This window comes from Tamandua tetradactyla, chromosome 24 (assembly GCF_023851605.1).
Source record: "Tamandua tetradactyla isolate mTamTet1 chromosome 24, mTamTet1.pri, whole genome shotgun sequence".
Taxonomy (NCBI): domain Eukaryota; kingdom Metazoa; phylum Chordata; class Mammalia; order Pilosa; family Myrmecophagidae; genus Tamandua; species Tamandua tetradactyla.
In genome coordinates, this window is record NC_135350.1 from 37,570,540 (window position 1) to 37,584,949 (window position 14,410).

Sequence of the window (14,410 nt, forward strand, 5' to 3'; positions counted from 1 at the left end):
AGCAGTTAATTGGTTGGGTTGCAAAAGTGAGTTTGCTAAGGTAAACTGTCAATTGATTAAAAGTTTAAAATTAGTTATGCTAGCTATTTGTGTTACTATGGCTACAGAACAAGCAGTCTTTTCCTAGGAGTATGTTAACTTTTTTTTCCCTCAAATAGGATGCGAATACATCTGGAATTCAGAATAGAAATAGTGAGATCATCTGGTGACAACGTGATCATTTTCAAGGAAATCCTTCAAAAAATAATTAGAAAAAGGTTAAGCCCAATATGAGGTAATGCACTAGTTATAACAAAGTAGATTAACAGACCCAAGAAATACTAATGTCCTACTATTTTCCTGGAAACTAAACTACATAGACTGGTCTCTCTATGGGTTTATGAGGACTCGATGCCCTATGTAATGTTACTGAATAACCTAGAGCAAGGGTCAGCAAACTTTCTTTGTAAAGAGTCAGGTAGTAAATGCTTTAAACTTTGTAGGCCAAGAGTCTGTCCCTGTGGCAGCTACTCAATTCTGCCATTTTAGGGCCAAAACAGCCATACGTAGTATATAAACAAATGGGTGTGGCTGGATTTGGCCTATGGCAGCCGGAGGTGGCCTGTGGTGGCCAGCTTTGGCCCTCAGGGTGTAGCTTGCTGACCCTTGGTATAGTGTATGTAATGTTTCAAGTACATCTTCTGTCAGGGATTCATAAACAAAAATATTTGAATCCTTCTGACTGGTCAAGTGAAAGTAAATAAGTGTTTGCTGATGGACTGAATCATGTTACTCTGTCACACTAGAAGTCACTGTGGTCCAGGCTGGGATACTCATTGAAAAATACCTGGGATGGGGCTAGAGCTGGGATAGAAACTGAGTTTGGAGGGGAAAAAGCCTCCAGTACCCCATTTCCATGAGGCCCAAGGTGGCTTATGCTGCCACTGCCCCCCACCCCCACTATCTCATTATGCTTGCTGGTCTCTGCGTAGATACAGTCTCTGTCTGCAGGATACTGCTGTTCTTAAGACAATTATTGTTTCTACCCCAGCTGAAGAGATTTTTTTTCCTTTTGAGATTGCTAGGTCTGCTAGCTAACATCAGAGGGCTTGGCTTTGAAGACTTTAGGTTTTTGGAACCTAGAGATAAGATAACCCTTTTGGATTCCTCCAGCAAAAAACATTCCCCAGTTTCCCCAGGTCACCAAGTGATTTAAGTAGCAGCACCCTGACGGCCCGGCCATCAGTTTTGAAGTTACTTTGACTCTTCCAGTGTGTGCAGGGGTCTTCATGAAAATAGGGCATCCTTTGTTCTGTGCTGGTATTTCAGAATTTCTGATAGTCCTGAAATTAGCCCTCCATAGTAGGCTAGTCAGAGGAGCAAATTTTAAAGTTTCATTATCCTTTCTGGGAGAAAGTAATAGCTCATATTTTACATCAACAAATGGCTTGTGGCATGCATATCTTAAAGATTGTTATTATTTCTGTAAATCAATAGCTAAGAGACCTTTCTGGACTTAATTGGTGTTTAATATCATTTGAGTCCAGTTTGGGATTAGGAAAAAATAATATTTTCAGATGCTAATTTCACATATAGTCCATGGATAAAACAGCCACAAACATTGCTTGAAGTGAAGATTTTTGCAAGTGAAAGCTAATCATCACAGACAAGAATAACTGTTAAAATTTTGTTAGGCGCAGGACTATTTCTATTTTGTAATGGTATATAAGAAGTTATGGAAATTAGGACTAATTTTTTTCATCTATTTGTCTTTTTAGAGGACATTCTTCCCACCTAAAGAGGAAAGAGTAGTGAACACATTTGCAGCTGCCAATAGCTGTCTACGCTCTGGGATTTGGCCTCATAGAAGCTGCAATTTCTAAATAGCTTTCTTCTTGTCACACTCCTCACTCCTCCATTTCACCTGGGCTCTCATAGCTGCTGTTACCACACCTGTCCATTCAATTATCTGCTCGAGGGCATCTAAGCCAGATTTATTGAAGCTTACTTGTGTGTTCTAGTCCAGTCACTGGTCACTAGATGCCCTTCTGTGCAAAAGTCCAAAGGCAACTTATGCAGGGACTTTCTGTTCACCCAGAGCCAGTAAAAATGCTGGAGGAGGGCCACAGTGGCTCAGCAGGCAAGAATGCTTGCCTGCCATGCCAGAGGACCCGGGTTCGATTCCCAGTGCCTGCCCATGTTTAAAAAAAAAAAATGCTGAAGGAAGCCTAAGCAGAGTAGGGAGAGTTAGTTAAGGGAAACCTTGCCATAAGGATTGCTGGGGGAACTATTATTTCTGCTCCATGTTTTATATCATGTCCTTTCATCACGCATTATTGATTATTATGAAAATCAGTAACAACCCATGCAAAAAAATACGCACACACACACAGACATATGTATTACTTGAATGAATAGTGGTGGTCCATGAGAATAAGAGTCAGAAAATGCTTGTACATCAGGTAGAAATGGATCACTGTGTTTTAGAAATGGATGAAAGAAAATGAAGCTTAGTTTCCCAAGTATACTGCAAGCCTAATAGCCTAACTTGTAAAGAATGATAATATTGAAAACTTATGTATTTACCATGTGCCAGTCAATAGTTAAGTGCTAATTCAATCCTCTCAATAAATGTATGAAGTAGGCACAATTACCATCATCATTTTACAAAGAAGGAAATTGAAGCACAGAAATATTGAATAACTTTTTCAAGATCTCACAGCTAGCAAGTGATGGAGGCAACATTATCAACCAGCAGTCCTATTTATATATTGTCCATCTTTAAAGCATAGGTAGTTCCCTCTGAAAACATATACCAACATGCTTTGGTAGTTGGCCTCTAAAATGTTGTGAGGTCCAGATTATGACCATGCAAGAAGCAGTAACTTTGTAATTTTGTACGTGAACTATCAAACTCTGTGTGACTGTGGGGATTGAGGAGAAAGAGGGACACATTGTCTTTGAGTAACTTCTTAGCCTCCTGAATTATCATTCACCTTCATACTTGTGTCCTATGATTCTAGGGTTGAAAGCAATATTTGCCTAATCTCCAAAGTTTTTATGTATCAAATATTTAGGAGCAGGACTTTATGTTTTATGCAGATTCTCCTTCGCACAGGTTTTTACTTACTGAGGGCCTAAGACTTTCCTGGTGGCTCTGATTGTCTTCTAAAATGGTTAGATCACAAATGCATACCATTTCTGCTATTGAGTGTTTAATGGAATGATCATTTTAAATATTCTCAGTTAAACTAAATTAGATGTCTTTCTCTCACCCAGAGTCTACTGAAGACTTAACTTGCTATATCTGTTTAAAATTTCATGTTATAGAAGGATAGCCAATATAGAAACACAAGGCTTTCTGAATTTTATTAGGTTGATTAAGGGTGATTTATTATTGAAGGACAGTTTTTGTTTGAACCAAAATAGTCAAAGTTCAGAGGGGAATTTTAGTATAAAAAAATGAATCAAAAATAATCTTTTTAAAGCCTTGTCCTGAATTTATCTTGCTGGCCATTATCTATATCCAGTTATTATCACAGCAATATTTATTTTATTTGCAAATTTCAATAAATCCATTTTTTCCTATTTTCTTCTGTTTATTTTATCACTAACTACCTAAGGGATATAGAATAAGAAAAAATTCAAATTTTTCAAATTGTCATTCAAAATCAGTGGACAGCGTGGCTTGGTAAAGACTCTAACCAGTGATTTCACAAGACTGTATTCTCCATGGTTTTTTATTTGTGCAGATTCAGCTTATCTAAACAGAAATAGTCATTTGCATTGTTTTTATAATTTGATATTGTTCCTTTTTTGCCTTCCTCCTTCTTCATAAGAATGTATTCTCAATAGTGATTTGGATTTTGTTTATATTATTCTTAAAATACTGAAGAAAGTATTTGCTTTCAGATTTTTCACTGCTTATATCTATTGCTACGTTCTTAGTAATGTTGATTTTTTTCTTCAGCTTTATTGAGATATAATTTACATACCATAAAATCCACTAGTTTTTAAGTGTACAACTCTAATCAGTTTTAATGCATTTACAGATTTGTACAGCCATAACCCAATCTAATTTTAGAACATTTCTATCACCCCAAAAAGAAACTTTGTGTCCATTTGTAGTCCCTTCCTGATTACTACACTAGCTAGCCCCAGGAACCACTCCTTTACTACATGTCTCTATAGATTTGCCTTTTCTTTCCCCTCAACATGACACATCTGTAGTTTATCCCTTTTTTATTGCTGATTAACATTTTGTAGTATTGATTCACATTTTGTTTATCCATGTACTAGTTGATGGACATTTGGGTTGTTTCCACTTTTTTGCTATTGTGAATAATTCTGCTATGAACATTACTGTGGATATATGTTTTCATTTCTCTTGATAACCTGGGATTGGAATTGCTGGATTATATGGCAAATTTATGCTCAATTCTTAAGGGACTGTCCCACTGTTTTCCATAGTACATATACTGTTTTATTACCAGTAATATCTGAGAGTTCCATTTTCTCCACATTCTTGGCAACACTGGGTGTTCTCTGTCTTTTTAATTAGTCTTTTGTGGGTATAAAGTAGAATTTTACTGATTGCGGTTTTAATTAACATTTCCTGTTAATGATTTTCTGTTGATAAATATTGGTGTTGAGCATTTTATGTGCCTTTTGGCTATTTGTTTATCTTCCTTGGTAAAATGCCTTTTCAATTTTTTTGTTCATTTTTAGCTTGATTATTTGTCCCTTTATTATTGAATTTTAAGAGTTCTTTTAATACAAGTCTGTTTGAATATGTGATTTAGAATATTTTCTCCCAATCCATGGCCTGCTTTTTCACATTCTTAATGGTGTCTTTTGAAAAGCAAAAGTTTTTAATTTAGAAATTTTCTTTCTTTTCTCTCTTTTTTTTTTGTTCCATGTCTAAGAAATCTTTGTCTAGTCTAAGGTCAGAAGGACTTACTCTGGGATTTTTCTAAGAGTTTTATAGGCTTAGCTACTTCATTTAGCTCTATGATCCATATTGAGTTAATTTTTGTGTATGGTATAAGGAAAACATATACATTCATCTTTTGGCATGTGAGCATTCAGTTTTACCAGCATTAGTTATTGAAGAAACTATCCTATCCCCATTTTATTGTCTTGGCATCTTCTTGAAAAATCATTTCACCATAAATCTAAGAGTTTATTTCTGGACTCCTAATTTTGTTCTATTTATGTTTATCCTTCTGCAAGTACTATACTCTCATGATAAATGTAGCTTTGTATCAAGTTTCATAATCAGGACATGCAAGGTTTACAACTTTGTCCTTTTTCAAAATCATTTTGGGTGACTCAGCAGGCAGAGTTCTCACCTGCCATGCCAGAGACCCGGGTTCAATTCTCAGTGCCTGCCCATGTGAAAAAAAAAATCATTTTGGCTATTCTGGGTCTTCTGCATTTCCATATGAACTTTAGGATTAGCTTGTTAATTTCTGGAAAAAAGCTAATTGATTTTAGTAGGGATTGTGTTGAATCTATGGAACAGAACATTGTTTCTTAAAATGATATATATGTATAGAAATACATACATAGATATAGTTACAAAACTGTAGACCAATCTCACTATGCATATACTTAAAATGTGGATATAATTTCAGCAACTCAAAATGAAATGTACTTTATGTAAAATATGATTAATAATAATTATCTTTGAAATACATAAATGGGATACTATTAGGAAAACTACTAATTAAATTCATCACTATAGGTCAAATTATCTCAATGAATGTCAAAAATACATTTACTCAAATTCAGTAAAAACACTTGACTAAACTTACAAAACTATTTATGGAGGAATACTTGTATAATATGGCAAATAATATCTACCTTAAATAAAGAGTAGTTATTTTAATGATGTAATACTATAAATAATTCCATTAAAATTTAAAACAAAATAAGAATACCCATATTATACAGTTTTTCTTAGAAGTTCTAGACAGTACCTTAAATTTTCACCTCTTCAGCCAGTGATCCTCTCCTATGGAATTCTTAGAGACACTTCATTTAAGTTGCCAGCCTCACCGCCTGCCCTAAGGATTTTGGACTCTTGTGTCCCCATGGTTGCATGAGACACTTTTATAAATTTCATATTTATAGATATCTCCTGTTGGATCTATTTCTCTAGAGAACTCTGACTAATATACTCATGTAAGAATCCAGTTGGTCTAGTCTTACAAGGCAACTCTGCAAGTCATTTAGGGGCCTATGTTCCTTCATCTCGTTACGCTGTCATTCCCTTGGCCATTGTCTTGTCTTCTCCATAATTGAATCTAAGTTTCTGGTGCACCTACATTCCAGCTAGTGATGAGGAGGAAGGGGAAATCTGGAGCAAGGGACCTCCTGTTAAGCATGTAACACAGAAGTTGCACACATAACTTCCATATGCATTCTGTTCCCGAGTGCGGGGTCACATGGCCATATCTACCTGTATGAAACGTTGGGAAATGTAGTTTCTAGCTTGGGCTTAGCCACAACTAAGAGGGAGAAGAGGGTCTAGTATTTCCTAAAAGAGAGATTGACTACTAAAGAGAGTTAACAGTCTGGGTCATAATAGTTATATGAAAAATAAAAAATCCATTTAGAGCACCTTATACTATATTTCAGAATAAATTTCAAATAGATATATAATCAAACCATATGATATATTATGTTATTTTCTTCCTGTTCACCAGATACTATACTAAGTGCTTTTTATAGTTTATATCATTTAAACTTTATAATAACCCTATAAAAGAGACTTTAATAGGACAACAGTTGATAAATGGACAAAAAAAAATGGATTCAAGACAGTTCTCAAAATTAGAACAGAGATTAGAAATGGCTAATGAATATTTTCATATCTTTATTTTAACTGATAATAAAAAGGCATAGATGCTTAAAAATGAGAAACCATTTGCACTTATTAAGTTAGGAAATATTTTACAAAATATTCAAACCTAGGTAGGGTGGGTTGTGGAATATAAACTGTTTGTAGGTCAAGAGCCTTAATACAACATGTTCATATTCTCTGTAATCCAGAAATTTTACTTTCAAGAATCTCTATTTGAAAACCACCAGAATGAGGACAAAGCATTACTTATAATTACACAGACACACAAAATCAGAAATTGTATAGATGTATAAAAATGGGCAAATGGCTAAGGAAGCATATCTACAAAATGTAAAATTAGATATTAAAATTGTTTATAATATTAACAACATGGGAGCAGGTCACTGATACAAAGATAAGTGGAAAAAATTGGGGTATGACATTGTCAAAAATTATGTTTTTTAAAAACATAGAAAATAGACCGTAAGTAGATAGTGTTGAATGTTTCTAGGTGTTCTCTGTTATTTTTTCACAAGCTTATATTTGCTTCTTTAATAGCACCTCTGCATTTACTAATCATAAAGTGTCATTTACTTAGTTTTTGCTCCCTTGTCCCACTGGATTATCATGAAAGAAGATACCATACCTTTCTTATCAATGTCTATATGGTGTCTAGCATAGTGCCTGTCCCAGTATATAAAATCAGTAAATATTGATTGGATGATATTGGGTGATAGACCTTTGGGTGATCTAATCTTTCCACAGTAGACCAGCATTAACTTTTTTTTTTGGTATGCTGTATAGCAGGGTCACATTTTACTGTTTATCCATGTGGGTATCCCGTTATTGCAGCGCCGTTTCTTGTATTTTTCTTTATTTGTTTTGTTTATTTTGCTTGTTTGTTTGGGAAGTGCATGGACCGGGACTTGAACCCAGGTCTTCTGCATGGCAGGTGAGAGTTCCACCCCTGGAGTACCTTTGCACCCCAGCATTAACTTTTTTTTTTTTTTTTGCATAGGCAGGCACTGGGAATCAAACCCAGGTGTCCGGCATGGCAGGTGAGACCTCTGCCTGCGGAGCCACTGTGTCCCGCCCAGCATTAACTTTTATAATCAGACAAAGAGAACACAAAATTTTGAAGTATTAGAAAAAGTTTCTTTTGTAATAACTTTCTTTAGTGAACAGTCCAGTTTTCTAATGGGTGAATGAGAAGCAAAAACAATAAAAATCTAGATTAGGAAGAAGTATTAAAAAAAATTTAATGAAGAACTGATTGTGTTCATTTTCCTACCCTATATTTCCTTTTTCTGTGTTATTCCACTTTGTGGAGGCTATGCAATATTTTATATATGTGCACAGATAGAAGTAAAATATATTCTGTCATGTCTCATGGCTTGCAGAAGATGATTTGGTGTCCTGGCTGCATTGTAGGCTGTGTTGGTTGGCCATAGATAGGCAAGGAATATTAGATTTGAAGGGAAGTATTGAAATCAAAGTGATTTCAATTTTGCCTTTCCTCCCCACATTCTCCCCTTAAAGGTGAAACTTTTCTACTTCCCCTTAGAAAGGCAGAGGAAAAGGATTGACGGATGGAATAGCATCCTCACATTTTTCCACGCTAGGAATAAATAGCATCATGGATAAGCCAGGTGTCTTAAAAAAAGTATTGGTCTTCTTATCCATCAAATGATAATGTTTTATTTACCTCACATTATTGTGAGAATTAAATGAGAAGTTGTGTGTGTGTGAAAATGCTTGCTAAATGCATTAATGCTTATGTTAATTATTGATAAGAACATTCCAAAGATATTTATAATGTCTTAACTTGTCTTAACTATGTCAGCATACATCGTAGCTATTCTAGTGATTGTTATTGGTTCAATTTAAATCCTTAAAGTTGGGTCAAGTAGAAGTTCACATGTAATATTAGCATTCTGTAAGTGTGCCAGATATATAAAATAAAAATTGATGAAAGAGGTGGTAACAGAAATAGGATAATTTCCTTCTGGCTTGTATGAGATGCTTATCTAACATACCAGAAATTTTAAAGTCTACCAGATTTTCTAATGAGACCATATATGGAATAGGAAGTTATTGAAAGATGGGCGAAAGACTAATTTTTTAGATGGCAAATAACATATGTAGACTTCTGGGTGTCTAGAAGTTTGTTTTTTGATTACCAGTTATATGTGAATGAAATAATTCAATAGCAATTAGAAGCAGTAAGTAACAGCTCTGTATAATAGAGCATTTTCATTTAGAATACTTGTAATAGAATGAGGAAGGAGGGAAGAAAATTTTGGTAGGATTTAGATGATTTCTAGGAGGCAATAAAAATGAAAACTGCTTCTGAAAAATAAGAAATGTGCCTGTAGACTTAAATCTGAATGGGAATATGTAAATTATTCTTAAAGGTGAAAGTAATGACAAAGAAACAAGTTTGTGCTGTTCCATGCACTGTTAGTCACATTAACGGATCCCACTAGGTGACCGGCAATTTTTAGAGCTCAAGGAGTCTGTTTTTTCTGTCCAGCAAGTCAAGTGGAAGAAAAAGATGTCAGCAACTTAAGACCCATGTCACATGACTGCCTCTGCTTGCCAATACTAGACGCTCTGGATCAAATTACAGCGCCAGGCAGGGATCCCAGCCATGCGGGTTTAGACGAATGAGAAGCAAAGCCTCACTTCCTAAAATGTTAGGAACTGCTCTTTGCTTGCCGCGGGGCCTTTGGATTGGGAGGCGTTTTTTAAACCAAAGCGTATCACTGAGTGGAATTTTAGTATTTTGCTGTCATTTTAATGCTTTTGTCTGGTTTTCATCAGTTCTTTCAGATACTTCCTGAGAGGATGGGTGCAGGAGCTCTAGCCATCTGTGTAAGTACAGCCTTTTCTGTCTTTTGTGAATACTGCTGGTATTAAGCAGAGGCCCTTTGCCCTTCTTATTTTGATGAGTTGTTTGTGTGTCTGTGATTTTCCTTTCTATAGGGGATACGGGGAGATTCGTTATTTAAATTCCTATCTACTCAGATGGATATTAAGTACTATTTTGGGTGGCATATAGGATTGTTTATCCACCTTCCTTTCCGAAAAAGGTGAAGGAAAGATGCATGCTGAGCTTATTTGATTAAGGCGACATGTTTTAATATAGAGTAGTAGTGAGCAATTTAGACTTTCTTGTAGCTAAAGAGTTAAATATGAATGTTAAATTGTAGTTACTGGAAAAATCTTATGGATAGATTGAGACATAATTACAGTATCCATTAATTTATTATCTCTGAGTATGTGTATGACAGTTTTCTATTTCGTGCTCCTATTTTCATTTAGTAATTCTGGAGTTTCTGTTTCAGCACAGTAGCTGAAACTAATGGTAAAAGAACTTGATTGGTAAATATTTTTTGAATCCTTAATCAACTGTAGAAAATTCTGGTTTTTATAATACGGTAGCATCTATAAATAATCTTGATATAAAATTAGTGGAAAATGTGCATGTTTCTGTTACCAAAACTTATAAATTTCAAAAGCAATTCTGTTCGTGCTTGTAAATAACCTTTTGCAGTAATCAAATATTGCCAATTATATAATTTACAGAATACCATAATTTAAATTATAATTTTAATATATAGAAAGTGCATATATGTATTTGTATCTATCATATATATATGTATTTAAAAATTATTTTTAAATTGCATTTTATTTGTCTCAAGAAGTACTCAATGAGAAATATCTTATTCTATATTATCAATTGCTCTTTTATTGCATTGCATTTAGGTCAGATCCTTTTTTTTAAAGTATCAGAAAGAGTTGCAAGTGTAGGTAGTGATGGCATTCTGAAGTATCCCAGAAATATCTGGAGACTTTTTGATACACAGGACCTGAATGGTCAGCAGATGGTGTGCCAGCCCCACAAATTGAATTTCCTTAGCAAAACTACAGTGTGACTCCCTCATTTCCATGCTCAGATGTTTTTAGCAGCCTCTCTCTGTCTGTCTTCCTCTTTCACTTCTCCTTCTATCCCTGGGCCTTGACGAACCCAGGTATCTAGTGGTTTTCTTTCTATCGCTCCAGAGAGTTTCCTTCAAAATCTGATTTATCAAGGTGTAACATACAGTCTGAGCTTTTATTTTACCAAGTACTACAGAGACAAGTCTTCTGTGTGTCTAGCTTTATGAAAGAAATACTTTAGGACTAGAAATGAGTAGAATGAGGTAGCAGATTGACCTAATCTTTCATGTAGATTTTCAGTCATCTCTGAATGTCTGATTAGACCCTTGCCACTGACCCTTGACTGAAATGCAGACTAACCCAAGTAGTAAATTACATAATTTTCCTTAATTTATACCTTAAGCATGTGCAAAATTTTGTTTAAGATTGACATCAAAATCACACAGTTTAAGAAATTGGTCACTCTGGTAGATAAGTAATTCTCAATCAGTATGTTGATTAAGATTCATCTTTGATTGTGTTGTGTCTCATTTTTCCTATAGGAGTTATAACAGAGTATGTCTGGGAAAAGAGCTATTGGAGAATGAAAACGTTTTTTTTTCATGCTGTGGAAGGAAACTGAGAACCACTTTCACACATAAATATAGCAGATGGGTTGATAATACTGCTTTTTAGTTTGGGACTTCTGTACTTGACTTTGTTTATATATAGCCACTGCTATAGTATTCTGCTACTGAAGATAGTCATTCTTCAGGCAAAATTAAAATAAATCATGAGATAGTTATACTGCTTAGGGGTGTGTGTGTGTTTGTGTTTATGGATTCTTAAAGTGAGACAGATTAATTTCTGTGTGCCCATTAAACTAACTTACTTTCCTTTCCTCCTTCCTTTTATTTCTATCTTTCCCATATTGTTAGAGTTATGAAAGTTTGCTGCCAGTGAAACTATAGTGGTCTCACAAATTTACTCACATTCCTAAGCACATGTACAAAAAATGTATAGCTTCTTTATAGTAACAAGTCTCTTTTTCCTCAGTATACTACGCCTGGGCAGATTGGGAAACTGTACCCACCAGATAATGTTCTAGTCTCTTCTTGATTTACAAGTCACTTTTAGATGATTCAGGTTCTCTCGAGTGAATCCTGAGTCTTTCAGTTTCCTACTCTTCTACTTTTGTTCTGTCCGAGGTGACACCTGGACATCTTGAGGAGTGATGGTTTGTCTATTCTAGTGGATGAACAAAGAGGGAGATTAGAATGCATGTGTGTAGGTTCTTACACTCTAGATGTTTCGATTTGGGCATGATGTCAGCTACCAGATTTGTGACTGGTAAATTTGTAGTCAGTTCTTGTGTTGTTATCAGAGGCCCCATGGTTCATCCCTTCTGACATAGCCCCAACTCTGGCTGATGCTGGCAACAATTCCAAGGTTATCTCTGGTGTTACAGCCTTTGTCTCCAACTTGGAGACTTTATTCCTCAGAGTTCGTAGAATGAACAAGATAGACGTATGCACACATACACAGAGTGAGAGAGAGAGAGAGAAAATGAGAATTAGCCCATGTGATTGTGGGGGCTGGTAAGTCTGAACTCCATAGGGCAAACCACAAGCTTATAAAGGTGACATTAAAGTCTTTATTCCAAATTCCTCAGGGGAAGTTGGCTGGCTGGAAATTTTGGCAAGAGCCAATGCTGAAATTGAAGGAGAAATTCTTCAGACCTCTGAAACCTTCAGTTCTGACTTTTAAGATCTCCAGTTGATTGGATGAGAAAACATCCATACTACTAAGAAAACATCCTTTGTTGACTATAGATGCCATCACTGCTCATAGATGCAAATCCTATCTATGAAATACCTACACAGTGACAAACAGACCAAGCTTAATCAAGCAGCTGGATACCATAACTGAGCCAAGTTGATACATGAAATTAACTATCACAGGGCCCTCTAGTCCTGTGGCCTTACCATCTGGTATTGCCACTAGCTTCCACATATCTCATAGTACAAGCAGGAATTTATGGTCACAGTACAGAAAGATTCACAGACCAAATTAAGATACCTCAGTCACACACTTCTTTGAATCAGCTTGAATTACAGTGAGAAGCAAGGGGGGAAAGATGGAGTAGGTTAATTGACTCAGTCAAGGTTTAAGTGGGATGAAAAGACCATGCTTTTAAAATCCTATGTTATGTAATGTTCATATATCCTCTCTCACCCTCTGCCACATCAGTCTTTCTTGATCATGGTGTTTTGTTGTTGTTGTTAACATGCATTTTTGCGGACCAACTTTGAGGGTGAGCAGGGGCTCAGTAGACAGAATGTGTCTGGAGCCAACGCAGCTTGTTCTGTCATCGGGAGCAAGTATACCTTGTGATAGCTGAAACTTGCCAATAAACTATTGAACGGTATGGATTTTTATCTGTTTGTCTCAGGCAGAATGCATATAATCAGTGAGTGACTCATTTAAGGCATGAATATTTGGTGCTTCATAAATGTTGGTCCTTTTATCTCTTCTTACCTGTCCTTTCATCTCCACCTAATTATCTCTGTTTAATGTTTCCCAAGCTACTTCCTTGAATATTATTTTTATTTAGTTGTATCAGCCTTCCTTGCTTGTTTCTCTTGTTCTCTAGCAGAATTGATTTTTTAAATATAAAACAAACATTGTACATGTTCAAGTTTTAGAGCATCATGGCCATCTTCTTTGTACTTTCTGGTTTGCATAATTGGTGCCAAATTCTACCCACAAACATTATATTTAGGTTTCCTAAATGCCCTTATGGATTTATTGTTTTTTTTTTTTTTTTACAAAAACCTGTTATTTTCTATTTGGGGTTTTGGAAAGAGCATGAACTTTGTTTGAAGTGTGCAGACATGAATTTAAGTCCTGATTCTGCCATATACTACATGCTGATTTTAGTAATTAATGAACGGTGCTATCTTGGTAGTAGATTTTAAGGGCTATTTGAATATCTTTTCAACTTCCTTGACAATATCTATTTGTATGTCTGACTAGCCACTAGACTGTAAACTTTGCATTGAAAGGGCCATACTTTATTTGTATTTCATGCCTTTTGCTAGGCAGTAGAGGTATTCAGTAAATATTTGCACAGAATGAATGGGTATGCCAATATACTATATTTTGCTGTTTCACCTAAGTATATTTTATTTTAAAATGCATCTTTTGAAGACTCATCAAGAGACCAAGAACATGCCTACAAAAGCAGTCTATTTTTTGATTGTGCATTTTGTGAAAATCACACAATTTTTCATCTAGCAAGAATTGTAAATATTTTGTACTTAAAAAAAAACCTTTTGACTCTCTAACTGATTAGCATGGGAATTTTCTTATTATAAAATTGCATGTAACCAATGACGGTTATGCCACACATCCATTCCATCTCAGATGATAAGTGTAGGCTGGTCAATGTATGTTATTCTCTCAGGTAGGCATGCTAATTAATTAGTTAGTAAATTAATCAGGATGGTTAACATTGGATGTCCCCAGCAGATAAACGCTGAAATCTCAGTAGTTCAAGAAAAAAAAGATTTACTTACAGATTATTCAAACTCTGATGCAGGTTGACAGGCTCTCCTCCATCTGATGACTCTGGTATCCAGGCTCCTTCCATCCTGTGATGTA

General features: G+C 35.4%; 1 protein-coding gene across 6 annotated transcripts in view; it reads left to right on the forward strand.

Annotated features, from left to right (window-relative positions):
* FAM13A (family with sequence similarity 13 member A) overlaps positions 1 to 14,410 on the forward strand; it is a 344,433-nt gene that overhangs the window by 7,746 nt on the left and 322,277 nt on the right. For 2 of the 6 annotated variants that reach the window (XM_077142868.1, XM_077142871.1), the window contains exon 1: positions 9,457 to 9,700. In XM_077142868.1, coding sequence (XP_076998983.1) covers positions 9,626 to 9,700 — 75 coding nt within the window. In that variant the 5' untranslated portion in view covers positions 9,457 to 9,625. Of the gene's footprint in view, positions 1 to 158; positions 275 to 9,455; positions 9,701 to 14,410 lie in introns of those variants that run through there. The other 4 variants (XM_077142873.1, XM_077142872.1, XM_077142870.1 and 1 more) reach the window with 4 other exon arrangements.